The sequence below is a fragment of the Oncorhynchus nerka genome, linkage group LG9b, assembly GCF_034236695.1.
Source record: "Oncorhynchus nerka isolate Pitt River linkage group LG9b, Oner_Uvic_2.0, whole genome shotgun sequence".
NCBI classification, from domain to species: Eukaryota; Metazoa; Chordata; class Actinopteri; order Salmoniformes; family Salmonidae; genus Oncorhynchus; species Oncorhynchus nerka.
Window position 1 is genome coordinate 12,538,268 of NC_088424.1, and position 22,713 is coordinate 12,560,980.

The 22,713-nt window shown below is 44.1% G+C and overlaps 1 protein-coding gene across 4 annotated transcripts in view; it reads left to right on the forward strand.

Moving 5' to 3' along the window:
* The first annotated feature begins 6,040 nt into the window (after positions 1-6,040).
* The window catches only part of myripa (myosin VIIA and Rab interacting protein a), a 57,374-nt gene continuing 40,701 nt past the window's right edge, over positions 6,041-22,713 (forward strand). For 3 of the 4 annotated variants that reach the window (XM_065013334.1, XM_065013336.1, XM_065013335.1), the window contains exons 1-3: positions 6,237-7,000; positions 11,302-11,482; positions 21,994-22,215. In XM_065013334.1, coding sequence (XP_064869406.1) covers positions 6,922-7,000; positions 11,302-11,482; positions 21,994-22,215 — 482 coding nt within the window. In that variant the 5' untranslated portion in view covers positions 6,237-6,921. Of the gene's footprint in view, positions 6,137-6,236; positions 7,001-11,301; positions 11,483-21,993; positions 22,216-22,713 lie in introns of those variants that run through there. The other variant, XM_065013337.1, reaches the window with a different exon arrangement.

Sequence of the window (22,713 nt, forward strand, 5' to 3'; positions counted from 1 at the left end):
TGACCTGTCTTTTGCCTGCCCCTGTTGGATTAATAAACTGTTGTTAATTCAACATGGTCTGCATCTGAGTCTGCATCTGGGTCTTACCTGAAACGTGATACATATTGTCATACCATAAGAAAATATCACTTTTCTCAGCTTCTGCTTTACTTACAACCTCTTTGGTTGGTGTTTGGTGGTGTTTTACCCAACTGCCCCCAGGATGACTCATGAGTGTCAAGGCTCCTACGCGGGAGCGTCACATTTCCAGGTTTTTCTTGCATTCACTTCTGAATTTCTTCTGCCTCTTAATCCTTAAACTCTGAGGATGGAGGAGAGAGGGTTCAGACAGTCAAAACAAGAACAGTGGTTCTTGACCACTCAACCACTTTGATTCTTCAAATCTTTGTTTGGTTGTCAAGGACCAAAACCACCCATGCCACGGCCTTTTCTCCCTGCTTCCATCCCTCAGATGCGGGTAGTATATGAGCATCATGTCAAAAACTGTCAGACTGACCAATAGCTTTTACCCACAGAACATCAGGCTGCTGAATAGCCACCACTAGGCAGTTACCTGCCCCCCCCCCCCCACACACACACACGGACATATACCCTGCCCTCAACCCCTAATGGACATTTATCATCGTTACAGTTGTAAATATGTATATATTATTATTTCATATTTTCTAATTCCCTTCTCTTTTTGACCTTCACTGTTGGAGCTCTGAGCTTAAGAATTTCACTGTCCCCTGCAATTACATTACATTTACATTTAAGTCATTTAGCAGACGCTCTTATCCAGAGCGACTTACAAATTGGTGCATTCACCTTATGACATCCAGTGGAACAGTAGTGCATCTAAATCTTTTAAGGGGGTGAGAGAGATTACTTCATCCTATCCTAAGTATTCCTTAAAGAGGTGGGGTTTCAGGTGTCTCCGGAAGGTGGTGATTGACTCCGCTGTCCTGGCGCCATTGGGGGGCCAGAGCAGCGAACAGTTTTGACTGGGCTGAGCGGGAACTGTACTTCCTCAGTGGTAGGGAGGCGAGCAGGCCAGAGGTGGATGAACGCAGTGCCCTTGTTTGGGTGTAGGGCCTGATCAGAGCCTGGAGGTACTGAGGTGCCGTTCCCCTCACAGCTCCGTAGGCAAGCACCATGGTCTTGTAGCGGATGCGAGCTTCATCTGGAAGCCAGTGGAGAGAGCGGAGGAGCGGGGTGACGTGAGAGAACTTGGGAAGGTTGAACACCAGACGGGCTGCGGCGTTCTGGATGAGTTGTAGGGGTTTAATGGCACAGGCAGGGAGCCCAGCCAACAGCGAGTTGCAGTAATCCAGACGGGAGATGACAAGTGCCTGGATTAGGACCTGCGCCGCTTCCTGTGTGAGGCAGGGTCGTACTCTGTGGATGTTGTAGAGCATGAACCTACAGGAACGGGCCACCGCCTTGATGTTAATTGAGAACGACAGGGTGTTGTCCAGGATCACGCCAAGGTTCTTAGCGCTCTGGGAGGAGGACACAATGGAGTTGTCAACCGTGATGGCGAGATCATGGAACGGGCAGTCCTTCCCGGGAGGAAGAGCAGCTCCGTCTTGCCGAGGTTCAGCTTGAGGTGGTGATCCGTCATCCACACTGATATGTCTGCCAGACATGCAGAGATGCGATTCGCCACCTGGTCATCAGAAGGGGGAAAGGAGAAGATTAATTGTGTGTCGTCTGCATAGCAATGATAGGAGAGACCATGTGAGGTTATGACAGAGCCAAGTGACTTGGTGTATAGCGAGAATAGGAGAGGGCCTAGACAGAGCCCTGGGGGACACCAGTGGTGAGAGCACGTGGTGTGGAGACGGATTCTCGCCACGCCACCTGGTAGGAGCGACCTGTCAGGTAGGACGCAATCCAAGCGTGGGCCGCGCCGGAGATGCCCAACTCGGAGAGGGTGGAGAGGAGGATCTGATGGTTCACAGTATCGAAGGCAGCCGATAGGTCTAGAAGGATGAGAGCAGAGGAGAGAGAGTTAGCTTTAGCAGTGCGGAGCGCCTCCGTGATACAGAGAAGAGCAGTCTCAGTTGAATGACTAGTCTTGAAACCTGACTGATTTGGATCAAGAAGGTCATTCTGAGAGAGATAGCGGGAGAGCTGGCCAAGGACGGCACGTTCAAGAGTTTTGGAGAGAAAAGAAAGAAGGGATACTGGTCTGTAGTTGTTGACATCGGAGGGATCGAGTGTAGGTTTTTTCAGAAGGGGTGCAACTCTCGCTCTCTTGAAGACGGAAGGGACGTAGCCAGCGGTCAGGGATGAGTTGATGAGCGAGGTGAGGTAAGGGAGAAGGTCTCCGGAAATGGTCTGGAGAAGAGAGGGGATAGGGTCAAGCGGGCAGGTTGTTGGGCGGCCGGCCGTCACAAGACGCGAGATTTCATCTGGAGAGAGAGGGGAGAAAGAGGTCAGAGCACAGGGTAGGGCAGTGTGAGCAGAACCAGCGGTGTCGTTTGACTTAGCAAACGAGGATCGGATGTCGTCGACCTTCTTTTCAAAATGGTTGACGAAGTCATCTGCAGAGAGGGAGGAGGGGGGGGGGGGAGGGGGAGGAGGATTCAGGAGGGAGGAGAAGGTTGCAAAGAGCTTCCTAGGGTTAGAGGCAGATGCTTGGAATTTAGAGTGGTAGAAAGTGGCTTTAGCAGCAGAGAGAGAAGAGGAAAATGTAGAGAGGAGGGAGTGAAAGGATGTCAGGTCCGCAGGGAGGCGAGTTTTCCTCCATTTCCGCTCGGCTGCCCGGAGCCCTGTTACATCTGCGACCCTGTGAATGTGGCTTAATAAACTCATCCAATCAAATCATTGAGTCTTACCCAACCGGTAGGAGGCCCAGGCATTCCAGAGAGTCCACTCATCTCTCCTATGAGGGAGAGACAAACGTTCTTGCATTGGCCCTCAGCCTCGGTCTGCCTCTTAGTCCTTGAACTCTGAGGCCAGATGAGAGAGCAATCAGACAGTGGAGACAAGTGCAGTGGTTCTTATCAAATTCATTTTCTGAAGTTGTGGGTTAATTGTTTCTCATCTGAGGTGGTGCTCACAGTACGATTGGACATGAGCCTTCCCGTTGACTGCATATATTTTCATACCTTAGTGATGTTAGTGGAGTTCACCTATTATATAACACGTCTTTTCACTAAAGTGGACAGACAGCCCAGCCGGCCTAGCTACAGTAGGCTTGGACAGCTCTCTTGTACGTGTGGATGAATAACATGACATGGGTTTTTGGTAGAGAGAGGACAGCACCATGTTACCATGACAATTGCTTCGACAACCCCAATGGCGCAATGTAACTTCTCTAGCACTGGAACTGTACCCTCAGATTAGAGAAGGAGTTGGTATTATCTTTGACACCATACAACATCAGCAGGATATTACCCAATACAACAATTGCATCCTCAATGTTAACAGGAATTTGTTATCGAGAAACGAACATCGGAAGTAAAAAAAGAACTTCTGAACATAAGCCCCACAGAAATATGAATATGATAGCAATTCATCTATTCGTACATTTCCATTCTCCATTACTATAATTCAATCCAAATCAAATTTTATTATTCACGTGCTTTGTCAAGAACAGGTGTAGACTAACAGTGAAATGCTTACTTACAGGCCCTTCCCAACAACGCAGAGAGAAAGAAAATAGAGAAATAATAGAAAAGTAATAACACTTAATAACAAAAGCAATAACACATACACAATGAGTAACGATAACTTGGCCATATACACAAGGTACCAATACCGAGTTGATGTGCAGGGGTACGAGGTAATTGAGGTAATGATGTACGTATAACTAGGAATAGAGTGACTATGCAACAGGATAGATATAAAAACAGTAGCAGCAGTATATGTGAGGAGCAGAAAAAGAGTCAATGCAGATGTTCCGGGTAGCTGTTGGTTAACTATTTAACTAACTACCGTAAAACTTCAGATAAACGCAGTCTCAAATAGCTGCCTGTTCCTTTTGATAGCCGGGCATCGACACACATACAGTACCAGCAAATGAGCGCCTGTTTCAAATAAACGCGGGGTCTAATTCTCTTGTTTAGGAGTGAACTACAGCGAGTAGCCGCAAAGATTGCGCAAACGAAGAGAAAGGAGAGCCACATCCTTGCCATGGATGAAACAGAAGTGTGGTTTGACATGGTCAGCTCAACTAGCAACACGATCTCACGGTCTCACTTCAGTATTCAACATTTGTCCAGGGGTAGATGAATGTCTATGGGCGAAGAGAAAGTAGGTAAAGCTGTTAAAACAGAAGAAAAAAAATTGACTGTCAATCATAATTCACTTTGACGGTTGAGTTGCCCCAAGTGGACGGTATTGAAGTCATCTAACGATGTCCTGGGGACCTGAACAAACGTTGAATAGTGAATTCTATCTGGTGTGATTGGAACTACGGGGGGATACAAAGCTCAACAAGGTCAAACTGGTGAGAGAATGGTGCTGAAGCACGAAATCGGGGGCGTATGATAGGCAGCCTAGTCTTTGCAAGTCTGATCTGCGATGGATTTGGTATTATAATGTTTATACAGGTCATACTGGTCACAGTAAACAGTGCGGTAGTCTTTTCAACATTTTATTGAGCAAAAGCTGTGTGTATTAAGGACATAGAGTCTAATAAGCGCTGTTGGTGTTCAGTGATAAAAGCCCGAGCTACTAATTGAAGTTTTACCGTATTTAGCGGTCTTATGGCTTGGGGGTAGAAGCTGTTCAAGGCCCTGTTGGTTCCAGACTTGGAGCATCGGTACCGCTTGCCATGCGACAGCAGATAGAACAGTCTGTGACTCGGGTGGCTGGAGTCTTTGACAATGTTTAGGGCCTTCTTCTGACACCGCCTGGTGTGGAGGTCCTGAATGGCAGAGGTCCTGGATAATTGAGTGAAAACATTTGATGTGTGTCAGCCCACATAGTTGAAGCCGCACATGCACACAGTAATATCATTGATGTGATCTGAAGATACGAGTAAATTTGCCTAAAACATGTACCATACTGATGACTTTATTTGGACAAACCCTCACTGACTCACAATGTTCCCCGACCCCCAAAGGTTGTTAGACCCATGGAGACACATTTATATTTGTGTTCTATTTAACTCTGTGGGTAGAAAAACACAGTTCATTCTGACCAGTAAAGAACAGAGGATTGGAATGTCTTACCATGGCTTGGTTGGTTTGTAAGGCTGCTGTTCATCTGTCTGGTCAGAAAAGGCTGTGGTGGAGAGCAGACAGACCTGCAGACACAGGACACCCAGCAGCCACATAGCTTGCTTCATGCTGATACACTAGAACCTGCTACACACTGAACTCCCTTTTGTACTTTTATCACACGGGTGCACAACGCACACTCATGCATGCATGCAACACACCCACTTTGCTCTCCGATCCTCTCTCTCTCTCTCAATTCAACTACCGGTATAGTGTACTACTTAGTGCAGTATATATTTTTTACTTTATTTAACCAGGCAGGTCAGTTAAGAACAAATTCTTATTTTCAATGACGGCCTAGGAATAGTGGGTTTTAACTGCCTTGTTCAGAGGCAGAACGACAGATTTTTACATTGTCATCTCGGGGATTCAATCTTGCAACCTTACGGTTACTGGCTCAACGCTCTAACCACTAGGCTACCTGCCGCCCCAAGTATATGGGGCATAGTGTGATTACGGTGTGATTCTGCGCATTACGGTGTGATTCTGCGCTCTGATACCGAGTCTACTACAAGCATCAGAGATTAGAGACCTAACATGGAGCAGCAGAGGCCCCCAGTGAACTTTGCCCTCCCACACCACACCACACCAAAGCCCTGGCAGCAGCCCCAGCTGACTGGATCCTCATGTGACTGGGTTTCACATGAAGCAATCATTAGTCCAGCTTCATTCTCCAAAGAATCACTTTACTGGCTCCCTCAAAAAGCCTGGACTCAGATCTGTGCCACACGAATGACCATTCACGTTGGCAAGACAGCACAAACAGATCTGGGACCAGGCTACAAAAAGCCTCCTTACCCCAGGAAACCTCACTGTGTGACTGTTCACTGTTCCAGCAGGAGCTTGCTTTTCTTTTCTGGGATATAGTCACAGGCTGTGGAGTTTCCTGGTTATTAGTTGTATTTATTTCACCATCTCTTGCAGTTGAGTACCTGTTTTTCTCTCTCTTTTTTCATGCTGGGCTGATGCGTGTATAGAATCCATTGTTTTCTGGTTGGGTTCAGTAAGGGTGTGAGGACCAAGGCTATCTGAATGGGAAAGGGATGCCAGGATAAAAACTTCAGTGAGCATTCGGTTGATCATGACTTACATTAAAATGTGATCAAATGTGCCCACGAACAAACTTGTATTTACAAGTGTATTATTTCATTGCATTTCAGGTTTAGTAGGCCGATGTGATTATGGAGTGTTAAACTTTGTTCCATGAAAAGTTACCCTCAAATCCAGCTGTAGTTGCTCCTTAGAAATAGATGATGGAAGCTTAGAATATGATGACTTTATTCTCATTCAGTTAAAAACATTTCATGGAAAATGTATTGCTCAATTATATTCACTTTTGTCGATGAATGTAACTACTGTGGCATAGTCTTTGTGATATTACTGAAGGGCTGTACAAATGAATTTACAGTTTAGCCTACTGTGCTGCGTTCATTCCAAACAGTAAAATAACGGTTTACATGTCGCGGTCTGATAGGCTCTTTCGCTAGCAGGTGTTTGCAACTTCAATTGCGCTTGTTAGTAGTCCAGATGCCGCCCTTTCCGTACTGTACAGAGACTGAAACATAGGTTACTAGCTTTATGCACGAGTTGCCTAAAAAGTCAGTCGAAATTCTGAAGAGTCTAACATGAAATGAGAATGAAATGGACTTGACTTACACGGATATGATCATGTAGGCTAGAGTGTTTCTGCTTTTTATAAATCGTGTTAATGCGCGCTGGCCAGAGACCGGGATTTGTTTACTGTACCGGTGTGGAACTGAGAAGAAGAAGCCTAGGGCACGGACCCGGTGAGTTACTTATTTGTCTATATTTTAATGTTTCGATATAAGCTACGTTTTAAGTGACAAATTAACATGTTATTATTACACCCAGTCAAAGTTATGGTAAGAAGCAGAATATCCTAATAGTAATAGCCAAATCATTAATATGAATTTGATTTCACTGTTCATCACTATCATCACAAGGTAGTGCTGGTATAATAACGAATTATTCACAAATGTACATTCAATCTCTCTCTCTATCTCTCTCTCCCCCTCCAAAAGAGATACTGAATGGATTAACATGATTGTACAGATGCAGGCAATGTTTCCTGTTAACTCCAGGATGGACTCCTGTGTTCCTCCTCACATCAGCTCAACAGATTGTAAATCAGTAATCATACGCTATTATGTCAGAGTTGGAGTGAGACATCAGCTTTTGGACTACACACACACACACACACACACACACACACACCGTTGAATCTCTTCCGGGACTTCTGACATGCGGTATTAGAGGTCTTCACTGGTCCACCTGAACCTGGATTCTCAGACTTGTCCCAGGACCTGAGCGAGTCCGGGTCCAAAAATTCAAACTTTTCCCTCGGGTCCGGGTCGGGTGTGTTTGATTGTCATCGGGTCTCGAGTCAACTACAGCTAATAGACCCGAATGGACCCGACCACAGCTCTGCATAGCCTATAGCATATTTATTTTACACTATTAAGGTGAATTTATTGATTTTATAGAAGGCCTAGCCAACATATAAACCTATTTGTTTACCAGAATGGCAACTTGGCTGATGTTCTTTTTTTTTGTCACTCGGGTCCAATCGGGTCTGGTCTAGACCCAGACCCATTAGTGTACGGGTCGGGTCTAGGTCTGGTTGTCGTTGGCTCCATTCGAGTTCTGGTCTGACTGTCCTGATTGTCCTCTCGTTCATATACAGTTAAACGTTGTTTGAAATGTTGCTCTGTGAGTCAGAATGAGAGAAAAGGAAACACTGGGGAAATGTAATTCAGGTCATGAGTACTAATTCTCCTTACAAAACGGCTTGATTGTTGTAGTTTAGCAGATTGAAATGTGTGTTCTCTCACCATGGGGGTTTAGGGTGCTGCTGTGCTGAGAGCAGTCCTAATCACCTGCTGTAGTTAGTACCTTAATCAGGAGTTATTAACAAGCCAGTGATACGTGTCATACCTGGGTTCAAATACTATTTCAAATCATTCCAAATACTTTATCTAGGCTTGATTGACCTTGCCCGTTGCAATGGATCCAATACAACAGTTGAAAAAGTGCAAACCCCACCAATCTGGCACTTCAGGGAGGCTGAAGCAAATGCTAAAAGTATTTGAAGGTTTTCAAATTGTATTGAACCCAGGTCTGGGGGGGTATTTGGCTGCTCCTGAAGAGTCAGACAGCTCAAGGTGTTGTTCAATCTGAGAGTACAAGTGTCTAGCACAGTGTAGCCCACCCAGGTTTTCCTTCAATCAGTCACACTTGTAATCTTGTGTTCAGTCTTGTTTTTCAGCACAGAGCGTTAGTTGAGCTTTTCATTCATCATTGTTCATCTTAAATATTTAGCTTTGTGTTTCCCGTACACACAAAATACCAACCACGATTTGTCTTTTGTCGTCGAGGAAATGAAGGACTTGGAACCAATCTAGACAATGGTATCTTGATTTAAGAGAGAGTCAGAGCCTACAGTAATATTTCAATGTATGGATGATTAGGTTATATTCATTCACTCAAATAAAGGCATCTCATTGCTGAGTGAAAAGGGACTAATTACAATTCAGTCTTCTGTAAAAGCAGATCATTTTTATAACATTGTGTAAAGAAGTGTGCATTTCGGGAATGCTTATGGTTCTCCTACTGCATTGTTTGTACACAGGAAGACAAATGATGCTATGTAAGGATTGGATAGGAAGGTCTTTCTGCCCGACCTGCATACCAGAAAACTCACACACTGACAAAAGACTGCAGAGCCACCATGTATTCCTTCCTGGTGCATGCTCTATATTGTGAAATCAACACAGACACAGCATTTCATTAGACCTATGAAGTAAAAAAGATTTAATTTGTACAATTGAAGTCGGAAGTTTACATACACTTAGGTTGGAGTCATTAAAACTTGCTTTTCAACTACTCCACAAATGTCTTGTTAACAAACTATAGTTTTGGCAAGTCAGTTAGGACATCTACTTTGCGCATGACACAAGTCATTTTTTCCTACAATTGTTTACAGACAGATGATTTCACTTATAATTCACTGTTTCACAATTCCAGTAGGTCAGAATTTTACATACACTAAGTTGACTGTGCCTTTAAACAGCTTGGAAAATTCCAGAAAATGATGTCATGGCTTTAGAAGCTTCTGATAGGCAAATTGACATCATTGGAGTCAATTGGAGGTGTACCCGTGGATATATTTCAAGGCCTACCTTCAAATTCAGTGCCTCTTTGCTTGACATCATGGGAAAATCCAAAGAAATCAGCCAAGACCTCAGAAAAAATTGTAGACCTCCACAAGTCTGGTTTATCCTTGGGAGCAATTTCCAATCGCCTGAACGTACCACGTTCATCTGTACAAACAATAGTACACACAAGTATAAACACCATGGGACCATGCAGCCATCATACCGCTCAGGAAGGAGACGCATTCTGTTTCCTAGAGATGAACGTACTTTGGTGCAAACAGTGCAAATCAATCCCAGAACAGCAGCAAAGGACCTTATGAAGATGCTGGAGGTAACAAGTACAAAAGTATCTATATCCACAGTAAACAAGTCCTATATCAACATACCCTGAAAGGCCGCTCAGCAAGGAAGAAGCCACTGCTCCAAAACCGCCATAAAAAAGCCAGACTACGGTTTGCATCTGCACATGGGGACAAAGATGGTACTTTTTGGAGAAATGTCCTCTGGTCTGATGAAACAGAAATAGAACTGTTTGGCCATAATGACCATCGTTATGTTTGGAGGGAAAAGGGGGAGGCTTGCAAGCCGAAGAACACCATCCCAACCGTGAAGCATGGGGGGGTGGCAGCATCATGTTGTGGTGGTGCTTTGCTGCAGGAGGGACTGGTGCACTCCACAAAATAGATGGCATCATGAGGAGGAAAACTGATGTGGATATATTGAAGCAACATCTCAAGGCATCAGTCAGGAAGTTAAAGCTTGGTTGCAAATGGGTCTTCCAAATGGACAATGACCCAAAGCATACTTTCAAAGTTGTGGCAAAATGGCAACAAAGTCAATGTATTGGAGTGGACATTACAAAGCCCTGACCTCAATCCTATAGAAAATGTCTGGGCAGAACTGAAAAAGCGTGTGCGATGAAAGAGGCCTACAAACCTGACTCAGTTAAACCAGCTCTGTCAGGAGGATTAGGCCAAAATTCACCCAACTTATTGTGGGAGGCTTGTGGAAGGCTACACGAAACGTTTGACCCAAGTTATACAATTTAAAGGCAATGCTACCAAATACTAATTGAGTGTATGTAAACTTCTGACCCACTGGGAATGTGATGAAAGAAATAAAAGCTGAAATAAATAGTTCTCTCTACTATTATTCTGACATTTCACATTCACTTCAACTGTATATTTGTTTTAGTTGAATCTTGATGTAGCTAGTTGTTAGTGATAGATACAGCAGTGAGGTGTGTGATACAGTCTTTGAAAAAAGGTGCAAAGTAGAACCATATATGGTTATTCGGTTTGTCCCCATGGGGACACTGCTGGTTCACTCATACTCCCTTCAATTCACCTATTCTCTGCTTTATAAAATCACAGAAAATACTCATTTGAAAGACATGTAAAGTCATTAAGGGGATACCAGATACATTCACAATATTTCCATATACATTTTAAAGCATTCTCACACATCTATTTATATCTATCAGATTATTCAAACTCCCGATTTCAAAGTTGAAATACTTAGGTCAACACTAATGCTCAGGCACTATATAAAAGAAAGAAACATAGAATGTTAAAGGTTTTAGGTAGAACCCTTTGTCTTACAATGAACCATTGTTTATCAAAAAGGGTTCTTCAGACGAAAACAGTTATTGGTGGAACCCTATTCCTCAGCAAATAACCCCTTTATCTAAGTGTGCTCACTGAAAATGACTTTTGCTAAAGGAGGAGACGACACTGAGCATAGTTCTCTGTTGTGCTGTGTTGATCTACGTTAGGCACACACTTAAGACAAGCTTAACCCACTCAAATCCAAACCTTAACCATTAGAAGAAACAACCCAAACTGTCCTTATATCATAATCTAAGAGAAATGTCCCCCTTTGACCTTTTCCCAATGTCTGTCATCCACTTACAGTCTGTCCTGAGCTCAGTAGAGACAACCGATTGGGGCAGGGGGTTGGATTGACAGTGGTACCTGAGTCAGCCATGAGGCGGAAGCTGGACATGTCGGGACTGACGGACGATGAGGCAGAGCACGTTCTACAAGTGGTGCAGCGGGACATGAAGCTCCGGAAGAAAGAGGACGAGCGCCTCAGGTAAGTTTGGAATTTGGACCATAGAGTTGGATGGAGGGCACACTTGCCACAAAGCCTGTTTTAGCATGGGTAGTGCCATTGAAGGCTTTCAATATTATAAAGTAATCAACTTGTTGGGACTTGCTATGGGTTATGGAGGATCACAGATTTCCATCTAGGTCAAATCAAATCACACTGTATTTGTCACATGCTTCGTAAACAACAGGTGTAGACTAACAGTGAAATGCTGATTTACTGGTCCTTCCCAACAACGCAGAGAGAAAAAAAATAGAATAATAGAGAGTGCAAATCTGTCATCAAGGCAAAGGGTGGCAATTTTGAGGAATCTCAAATATAACATATATTTTGATTTGTTTAACACTTTTTTGGTTATCACATGATTCCATATGTGTTGTTTCATAGTTTTTATGTCTTCACTCTTATTCTACAATGTAGAAAATAGTAAAAATAAAGAAAAACCCTTGAATGAGTAGGTTTGTCCAAACTTTTGACTGGAACTTTAGGTATGTACATATACTCTAGGTAGGGATAAAGTGACTGGGAAACAAGATAGATAATTAACAGTAACAGCAGCGTATGTAATGAGTCAAAAGAGTTAGTGCAAAAAGGGTCAATGCAGATAGTCCGGGTAGCTATTGGTTAACTATTTAACTAACTATTTAGCAGTCTTATGTCTTAGGGGTAGAAGCTCTTTAGGCTCCTGTTGGTTCCAGACTTGTTGTTTGCCGTGCGGTAGCAGAGAGAACAGTCTATGACATGGGTGGCTGGAGTCCAGGCATTGGATATCACAGGAGATTTCCCATCCTGCCTCTGGCCCACTGTGTCTCCAAAACAAGAGACAGGAAGAGCCTGCCCTTTCCTGTTTGACTATGACTCACCTCCTGCCTAAATCACCATGGAAACTGGTATACACCCAATCTCAAACCCCCAAGGGACCTGGGGAGATCTGAGAGGATTGGATGGGGATAATCAATATGGCCTATCAAGGGGGAAATAGAATCATTACTGTACAGTACTATATTGCTTATACCCATCCAGTCATTACCAGTCCTTTCAGATTTGCATAACTAGGTAGGGGTGTATGAATTCAAATGACAGCTATTGAAGGTCCTTGGATACAAGCGTCAACACCACAGTGTGCCGTTTGTGATAATTGGATGCTAACTGAATGAAACTAAAAGGTGTCCTTGGTTGGTTCTGAATACCCACAATCGCAATTAAATGCATTCATGTACTGAGTTATGCTTGGTGAGGTAGTGAGCAGTGACAAGCATTCTCACCTTTCCTTAGCCCTTCTGAGTGTGCCTTCAGAGGGTTAAAATAACATTAGAATGTCACAACTTCTGTCCTATCTCTCTATTATGCTCCAGAACCTTCAGGGACAGTTCTCTCTCTTTCTCTCTCTCTCTCTCTCTCTCTCTCTCTCGCTCTCTCTCGCTAATGCATGCTTATGTACAGGGTGAGATTGTATCTCTTTCCCTGTTGAAAACCACAGTGAGTTATTCTGTCCTAATGGGCACAGAGTTGATCTAGCCTCGCAGAACCAGTCTGAGAGCTGTGTTAAAGTGGTGAGCTATCACGCAACCAGGCTGGTTCACAAGGCTGTTTTCGATTTAGTGGTAACTGAAACATGGGGATTTGGCCAAGATTATTAGATTGTTTTGGACTGATCAAAGTCTTGGCCTGCATCTTTGGTGTCTGGCCAGTATTCACTCGTGATCTATTGCAACATTCAGTGCAATAAGGTATGTGTCAACATTATGGAGATGTAGCTACCACGGAGGCTTGATCCACTTGACTAAGAGTAGTAGAGATGTGCTGGCCCTTACAACCTGGAATGTAGAAACCGCATAAGGAGTGTGTGCTCAGTCCTTGGAGACTAACTAGGCTTAGCTTAAGCTGAACCTTTTTTTCATTCCTCCTTGACTGATCTCAAGATAGTGGCAACTGACCAGAGGATGACCCGTTTGTAAAGACCAAGGCTTCACTTAGTTTATTTCACAGCTGTACAACCTTCGCATAACCAGCATACTCTTGTTGGTGGTCTTCACCGCTCTATCTTCCAACCAGACATTTGACCCTTCACTTCCCCAGTGATTAGGAAGTGAGTTTCGCTGCTGCTGCTGTGTTTGATTCTCGTAAACAGGGCAGGCGCTTACCATCAACTAATCTTGTTGTTTTCCATTTATGTCTGGATTTGTACAGTCAGGCTGGGGAGATTTGGCGAGCTTGATGGTGCAGTTTCTACACAGCATAACGCACTGCTGGTTTCTGAAGTGTGGCTTGATTGAATTTCAGCTGTATTCATCATCAGATTGATTATTATTCAGAATTTCCTCCTTGTTTTAGAGGTAGTTTCAGAGATAAGACACTGGATGGTTTAGTTAGCGTCAGATCCTGTGATCCTGTTTTAATCAAATGCTGGTGATATACAGTACCAGTCACGCCCTGACCTTAGAGTTTTTTGGTTTGGTCAGGGTGTGATTTGGGTGGGCATTCTATGTTCCTTTTTCTATGTTTTTGTATTTCTTTGTTTTGGCCTGGTATGGTTCTCAATCAGGGACAGCTGTCTATCGTTGTCTCTGATTGGGAACCATACTTAGCTTTTTCCCACAGGGTTTTTGTGGGTAGTTATCTTCTGTTTTGTGTTTCTGCACCTGACAGGACTGTTCCGGTTTCCGTTCATTCTCTGTGTTATTTTTGTTATTGAGTTGATTCAGTTGAATTAAAAGTATGAACATTTACCACGCTGCGCTTTGGTCCACACCTTCTTCAACAGACGATCGTTACAGTACCAGTCAAACGGTTGGACACACCTACTCATTCAAGGGTGTTTATTTATATTTACTATTTTCTACATTGTAGAATAATAGTGAATACATCAAAACTAGGAAATAACACATATGGAATCATGTAGTAACCAAACAAGTGTTAAACAATTCAAAATGTATTTTATATTTTAGAAACCTTCAAAGTATCCACCCTTTGCCTTAATGACAGCTTTGTACACTTATACACCTGGCATTCTCACGACCAGATTCATGAGGAATGCTTTTCCAACAGTCTTGAAGAAGTTCCCACATGCTGAGCACTTGTTGGCTAATTTTCCTCCACTCTGTGGTCCAACTCATCCCAAACCATCTCAATTTGGTTGAGGTCGGATGATTGTGGATGACAGGTCATCTGATGCAGCACTCCATCAATTCTTGGTTAAATAGCCCTTATGCAACCTGGAGGTGTGTTTTGGGTAATTGTCCATTTGAAAAACAAATGATACTCCCACTAAGCTGATTATATCTCCCTCACTAACTTTAAGCATCAGCTGTCAGAGCAGCTACTGATCAATGCACCTGTACACAGGCCATCTGTAAATAGCCCACCCAACTAACTCATCCCCATATTGTTATTATTTTGCACCCCAGTATCTCTACCTGCATATCATCATCTGCACAGCTATCACTCCAGTGTTAATACTACATTTGAATTATTTCCACACACACACACACACACACACACACACACCCTTTTCAGTTGTTATGACCTGGCACCAGATTTGCCAGGTCTTGCTGTGAGATGTTACCCCACTCTTCCACCAAGGCACCTGCAAGTTCCTGGACATTTCTGGGGGGAATGGCCCTAGCCCTCACCCTCCGATCCAACAGGTCCCAGACGTGCTCAATGGGATTGAGATCCGGACTCTTCGCTGGCCATGGCAGAACACTGACATTCCTGTCTTGCAGGAAATTTGGCACAGAACGAGCAGTATGGCTGGTGGCATTGTCATGCTGGAGGGTCATGTCAGGATGAGCCTGCAGGAAGGGTACTGCATGAGGGAGGAGGATGTCTTTCCTGTAACGCACAGTGTTGAGATTGCCTGCAATGACAACAAGCTCAGTCCGATGATGCTGTGACACACCACCCAAGACCATGACGGACCCTCCAAATCCAAATCAATCCCGCTCCAGGGTATAGGCCTCGGTGTAACGCCCATTCCTTCGACGATAAACGCGAATCTGACATTCACCCCTGGTGAGACAAAACCGCGACTCGTCAGTGAAGGGCACTTTTTGCCAGTCCTGTCTGGTCCAGCAACGGTGGGATTGTGCCCATAGACGACATTGTTGCCGGTGATATCTGGTGAGGACCTGCCTTACAACAGGCCTACAAGCCCTCAGGTCAGCCTCTTTCAGCCTATTGCAGACAGTCTGAGCATTGATGGAGGGATTGTGCATTCCTGGTGTAACTCCGGCAGTTGTTGTTGCCATCCTGTACCTGTCCCGCAGGTGTGATGTTTGGATGTACCGATCCTGTGCAGGTGTTTTTACACGTGGTCTGCCACTGCATGGACGATCAGCTCTCCGTACCATAGCGCTGTCTTAGGCATCTCACTGTACAGACATTGCAATTTATTGCCCTGGCCACATCTTCAATCATCATGCCTCCTTGCAGATGAGCAGGGACCCTGGGCATCTTTCTTTTGGTGTTTTTCAGAGTCAGTAGAAAGGCCTCTTTAGTGTCCTGAGTTTTCATAACTGTGACCTTAATTGCCTACCTGTAAGCTGTTAGTGTCTTAACGACTGTTCCACAGGTGCATGTTCATTAATTGTTTATGGTTCATTGAACAATCATGGGGAACAGTGTTCAAACCCTTTTACGAATTATCTTTGAAAGACAGGGTGACGTTTCTTTTTTTGCTGAGTTTTATGTTACCCAATACCACTGAGGTGTTGCCATTCTATTCTCACATTCCTGCAGTTCATACCCTGATGAAGACAGCTTGGCTGTCGAAACGTTGGTAATTACATTTTTGCATCTGAGCTCCTAGAGTGTGCGGCTCTCTTTTATTTTCACATTCCTGCAGTACCTGGTAAAAGAGTGCCAACATGGTTGCCATCTTCTCAGAATATAAGATATTAATGTTCTAGACACGTTTCATGGGAACGTTGCAAGAACATTCATGTGTCCAGTTTTCTGAGAGTTCGGAGAATATTCCATCAATGTTCCATCAAACATACACAGAACATGGTTGCCATGTCCCAATTAAAATATGAATGTTTTAGACACGTTTCATGGGAATGTTGCAAGGACATACACGTGTCCAGTTTTCTGAGGGTTAGGAGAATATTCATTCAACGTCCCACCAAACATACACAGAACATGGTTGCCATGTTCTCAAATGATAAGATATTAATGTTCTAGACACGTTTCATGAGAACGTTGCAAGAACATTCCTGTGTATCAGTCATTGGGATGGTCCCAAAGAAACATTCTATAAAAAAATATATTGTTTCATCATTATACATCACCCCTTGTTACTGTGGCTGAGCCCATCAAGGCTCTGATTGGTGAACCACCGATCCATTCACAGCTCTTTGTTTGTTGGCAAGGTTAGGGACACTCATACACACACAAACAATGCATTTAACATACAGTGTTTTCAGCTTACATATTTGACACACATGATTATATTTAGCATGTTCATTTATGAAGTTATTATTATTCCACATGTCCACCCCTGGGATTTGAATTGTACACGTACATATCCCAACCAGAAGCCATGGATACCAGGAAACATCCGCATCGAGCAAGGCTAGAGCTGTCGCTTTCAAGGAGCGGGACACTAATCCGGACGTTTATAAGAAATCCCGCTACCCCCTCAGGTGAACCATCAAACAGGCAAAGCGTGAATACAGGATTAAGATTGAATCATACTACACCGGCTCTGATGCTCGTCGGATGTGGCAGGGCTTGAAAACTATTGCGGACTACAAAAGGAAACCCAGCCGAGAGCTGCCCAATGACACGAGCCTACCAGGCGAGCTAAATGCCTTTTATGCTCGCTTCGAGGCAAGTAACACTGAAGCATGCATGAGAGCACCAGCTGTGATAACGCTCTCGGTAGTCGATGTGAGCAAGACCTTTAAAACAGGACAACATTTACAAAGCCGCAGAGCCAAACGGATTACCAGAGCCTGTACTCAAAGCATGCGCAGACCAACTGGCAAGTGTCTTCACTGACATTTTAACCTCTCTCTGACCGAGTCTGTAATACCTACATGTTTCAAGCAGACCACCATAGTCACTGTGCCCAAGGAAGCGAAGGTAACCTGCCTCAATGCTTACTGCCCCGTAGCAATCACGTTGGTAGCCATGAAGTACATTGAAAGGCTGGTCATGGCTCACATCAACAGCATTATCCTGGATACCCTAGATCCACTCCAATTCACATACCGTCCCAACAGATCCACAGATGATGCAATCTCAATTGCACTCCACACTGCCCATTCCCACCTGGAACACCAATGCCAGAATACTGTTCATTGACTACAGCTCAGCGTTCAATACCATAGTGCCACAAAGCTCATCACTTAGCTAAAGACCCTGGGACTAAACACCTCCCTCTGCAACTGGTTTCTGAACTTCCTGACTGGCCTCCACAGGTGGTAAGGATAGTTAACAACACGTCTGCCATGCTGATCCTCAACACTGCGGCCCCTCAGGGGTGCGTGCTTAGTCCCCTCCTGTACTCCCTGTTCACCCACAACTGCATGGCAAAACATGACTCCAACACCATCATTACGTTTGCTGACGACACAACAGATTACCGACAACAATGAGACAGGCTATAGGGAGGAGGTCAGAGGCCTGGCAGTATGGTGTTAGGACAACAACCTCTCCCTCAATGTGAGCAAGACAAAGGAGCTGATCATGGACCACAGGAAAAGGCGGGCCTAAAAGGCCCCCATTGACATCGATGGGGCTGTAGTGGAGCGGGTCGAGAGTTTCAACTTCCTTGGTGTCCGCATCACCAACGAACTATCATGGTCCAAACACACCAAGTCGTGAAGAGGGCATGACAACACCTTTTCCCCCTCAGGAGACTGAAATAATTTGGCCTGGGTCCCCAAATCCTAAAAAAGTTCTACAGCTGCACCATTGAGAGCATCCTGAACGGTTGCATCACCGCCTGGTATGGTAACTGCTCAGCATCTGACCGTATGGCGCTACAGAGGGTAGTGTGTACGGTCCAGTACATCACTGTGGCTAGCTTCCTGCCATCCAGGACTTATATACTAGGCAGTGTCAGAGGAAGGCCCAAAAAATTGTCAGAGACTCCAGTCACCCAAATCATAAACTGTTCTTTCTGCTACCGCACGGCAAGCAGTACCAGAGCGCCAAATCTGGGACCAGAAGGCTCCTTAACAACTTCTAACCCCAAGCCATAAGACTGCTGAAGAATGAATCAAATGTGTATGTGAAAACTACTTCTAAGATGCATACATTCAGTTGTTCCAGACACACTTCGCACACACTAAAGAGGGAGGCTCACTTGGCTGGTGCTAGCACATGCACAGATCAAGTACACCTCTGGAACACCAATTAAGGTGTTTATATGTCCTAATAATTCAAACGATTGCTAAAAAAAAGGGGTTTTAATCGGCATATGCTTACTTCCATTTTGACCGTGCACCGATTAAGGCAGAGTAAGGTAGTTCCTTTATTTCTTTAGGGATATGAATACCATGTATGTCCATTTCATCATCAGACCATTTTATTGGTAAACTACACGGTAATGTAAGTGTTGTATTTTTTTGCAACTTAATATGTAATATGGTATACTTATCCTAGGTGGGTTGTAATCCAGAGAGGTTAGAAACATGATCTAAATCATCTATGAGGCTGTGCAGGGATCCAGATTGCAGATTTAAGAGGAAACTCAATTAAGTCGTCAGCATAAAATGACACCTTTGTTTTTAAGCCCTGGATTTCTAGCCCCTCTATGTTATTGTTGGATTGGATTTTAATAGCTAACATTTTGATGGCCACAATAAATAGATATGCAGACAGTGTACAACCTTGTTTTACTCCTTTTGACAGTTTAATACTTTCTGAGAAGTACCCAATTTGTACTATTTTACACCTGGAGTTCTATACATAACTTTAACCTATTGTATAAGAGATTCACCAAAATTAAAATAGTCCAAGCATTTACTGTATATATCAATTCTAGTCATACTTTATCAAAATTACTTTATCATACCTTTTCAAAATCTTCCATGATGTCACGATCGTCATGGGAAGTAGACCAAAGCGCAGCGTGGTGAGCATACATTTCTTTTTATTTAAGATAAATGTCGCCGACAAAAACAATAAACAATACAAACCAACCGTGAAGCTTAACAGGGCTATCGTGCCCCTAACAAAGATAACCTCCCACAAAACCAACAGGGGAAAAGGCTGCCTAAGTATGATTCCCAATCAGACACAACGATAGACAGCTGTCTCTAATTGAGAACCATACCACAAAGAAATAGAAAACATAGAAAATCAGAACGTAGAATGCCCACCCAAATCACATCCTGACCAAACCAAAATAGAGACATAAAAAGGCTCTCTAGGGTCAGGGCGAGACACAAGAATACCAGATATGGTTTCATAGATTAAAAGTGTTCTATTGTTTTAAGTACTTTATCGTTCATTTAAAATACCTGTCTAATCAGGATGAATAATATCCAACAACACCTTTGCTAGGATTTTTGCATCACAGCACTGAAGTGTAAGGGGCCTCCGGTTTTTTAGATATACTGCATCTTTGTACTTACTACCTGGTTTCTTTTTCAGTCATAGTGAAATCAGAACTTCTCATAACAAATCAAATCAAATGTATTTATAAAGCCCTTCTTACATAAGCTGATATCTCAAAGTGCTGTACAGAAACCCAGCTTAAAACCCCAAACAGCAAGCAATGCAGGTGTAGAAGCACGGTGGCTAGGACAAACTCCCAAGAAAGGCCAAAACCTAGGAAGAAACCTAGAGAGGAACCAGGCTATGAGTGGTGGCCAGTCCTCCTCTGGCTGTGCCGGGTGGAGATTATAACAGAACATGGCCAAGATGTTCAAATGTTCATAGATGACCAACAGGGTCTAATAATAATAATCACAGTGGTTGTCGAGGGTGCAACAGGTCAGCTCCTCAGGAGTAAATGTCAGTTGGCTTTTCATAGCCGATCACATTCAGAGGATCTCTACCGCTCCTGTTGTCTCTAGAGAGTTGAAAAGAGAGAGAGAGAGAGAGAGAGGCAAGAGAAAACCTTCCTCCTAGGGGCGGCATGGAAGAGCACCAGTAAGCCAGTGACTCAGCCCCCGTAATAGGGTTAGAGGCAGAGATTCCCAGTGGAGAAATGGGAACCGGCCAGGCAGAGACAGCAAGGGCGGTTCGTTGCTCCAGTGCCTTTCTGTTCACCCTCACACTCCTGGGCAAGACTACACTCAATCATAGGACCTACTGAACAGATGAGTCTTTGATAAAGACTTAAAGGATGAGACCAAGTATGCGTCTCTCACATGGGTAGGCAGACCATTCCATAAAAATTGAGCTCTATAGGAGAAAGCCCTGCCTCCAGCTGTCTCCAGAAATTCTAAGGACAATTTGGAGGCCTGCGTCTTGTGAGCGTAGCGTACGTGTAGGTATGTACGGCAGGACCAAATCGGAAAGATAGGTAGGAGCAAGCCCATGTAATGCTTTGTAGGTTAGCAGTAGAACCTTGAAATCTGCCCTTGCCTTAACAGGAAGCCAGTGTAGAGAGGCTAGTACTGGAGTAATATGATACATTTTTTGGGTTCTAGTCAAGATTCTAGCAGCCGTGTATAGCACTAACTGAAGTTTATTTAGTGCTTTATCTGGGTAGCCGGAAAGTAGATCATTGCAGTAGTCTAACCTAGAAGTGACAAAAGCATGGATACATTTTTCTGCATCATTTTTGGACAGAAAGTTTCTGATTTTTGCACTGTTACGTAGATGGAAAAAAGCTGTACTTGAATCTGACTTGATATGTTCGTCAAAAGAGAGATCAGGGTCCAGAGTAACGCCGAGGTCCTTCACAGTTTTATTTGAGACGACAGAATATCTCTTTGTTTCTTGGGACCTAGAACAAGCATCTCTGTTTTGTCCAAGTTTAAAAGTAAAACATTTGCAGCCATCCACTTCCTTATGTCTGAAACACAGGCTTCCAGTGAGGGCAATTTTGGGGTTTCACCATGTTTCATCGAAATGTACAGCTGTGTGTCATCCGCACAGCAGTGAAAGTTAACATTATGTTTCCGAATGACATCACGAAGAGGTCAAATATATAGTGAAAACAATAGTGGTCCCAAAACGGAACCTTGCTGAGTACCTGATCGCTGACAACTTGTATAGGAGTGGTTAAAACATGCTAATAATGTATCATTGAGTAGACTATAAAAGGTTTAATATACTTCAACTGGTATGCCATACAGCCCTGGAGTTTTCCCTGGAACAAAATGCTTTAATTGCATCAAGAAGTTCCTCCTCTACAATTTGGCCCTTACACAAGTCTTCCTGTACAGCTGATAATTTTACACTATTATTTCCCCCCCCAAAATCCTATTAGATAACTTCAGTTGGTGGAAATCACCCTCCCCCTCTCACTCATCCTCTCTCCCCCTCATCCTCTCTTCCCCGTAACCCCCCCCTCCATCATCCTCCCTCAGTGAGCTGAAGCAGGAGCTGGATGAGGAGGGAAGTCGCTGCTCCCTCCTCTCCCGGCAGCATCGCTTCAACGAGCGCTGCTGCATCCGCTGCTGCTCTCCATTCACCTTCCTGGTCAACCCCAAGCGCCCGTGTCTGGACTGCAAGTACAATGTCTGCAAGACCTGCCGCTCCTACAGCAAGAAGGACAAAGCCTGGGTCTGCTCTGCGTGTCAGAAAGGGAGGTCAGTGGGGATGGAGGAATGTGTGATTCTGTGTACAGGTATAAGCGGGGATGAAAGTGGGAGGAGGTGTCGTAGGATGGTGGATTGGAGAGGAAATGGAAGACTGTCATAGAATTGTCCATGTGTGTGGGTGTGTCTATGTGTTTGGGTGTATCAATGTGTGTGGGTGTGTCTATGTGTGTGGGTGTGTCTATGTGTGTGTGCATTTTGTAGTTAGCCTATTTGCCAATGGTGAATGACAGTGACAGTCTTCATCGGCTGTGTGAGATTGTGTTAAGCCTTCGACCTCAGTGACTAACATGTATTTAGTACTGGAGATGTCAGGTAGCCACACTGTCATAAACACATGTAATCTCCACAGTCTCCTCTCTCAGACGTCACTGTCTATGACACCTGTACATCGCCTGTGTCAACTTAGTTTGTATTCACTATGCAACATACTGTACATGCACACACACTGTCGGACCTCAACATGGCAACTACCACTCACACATTTAC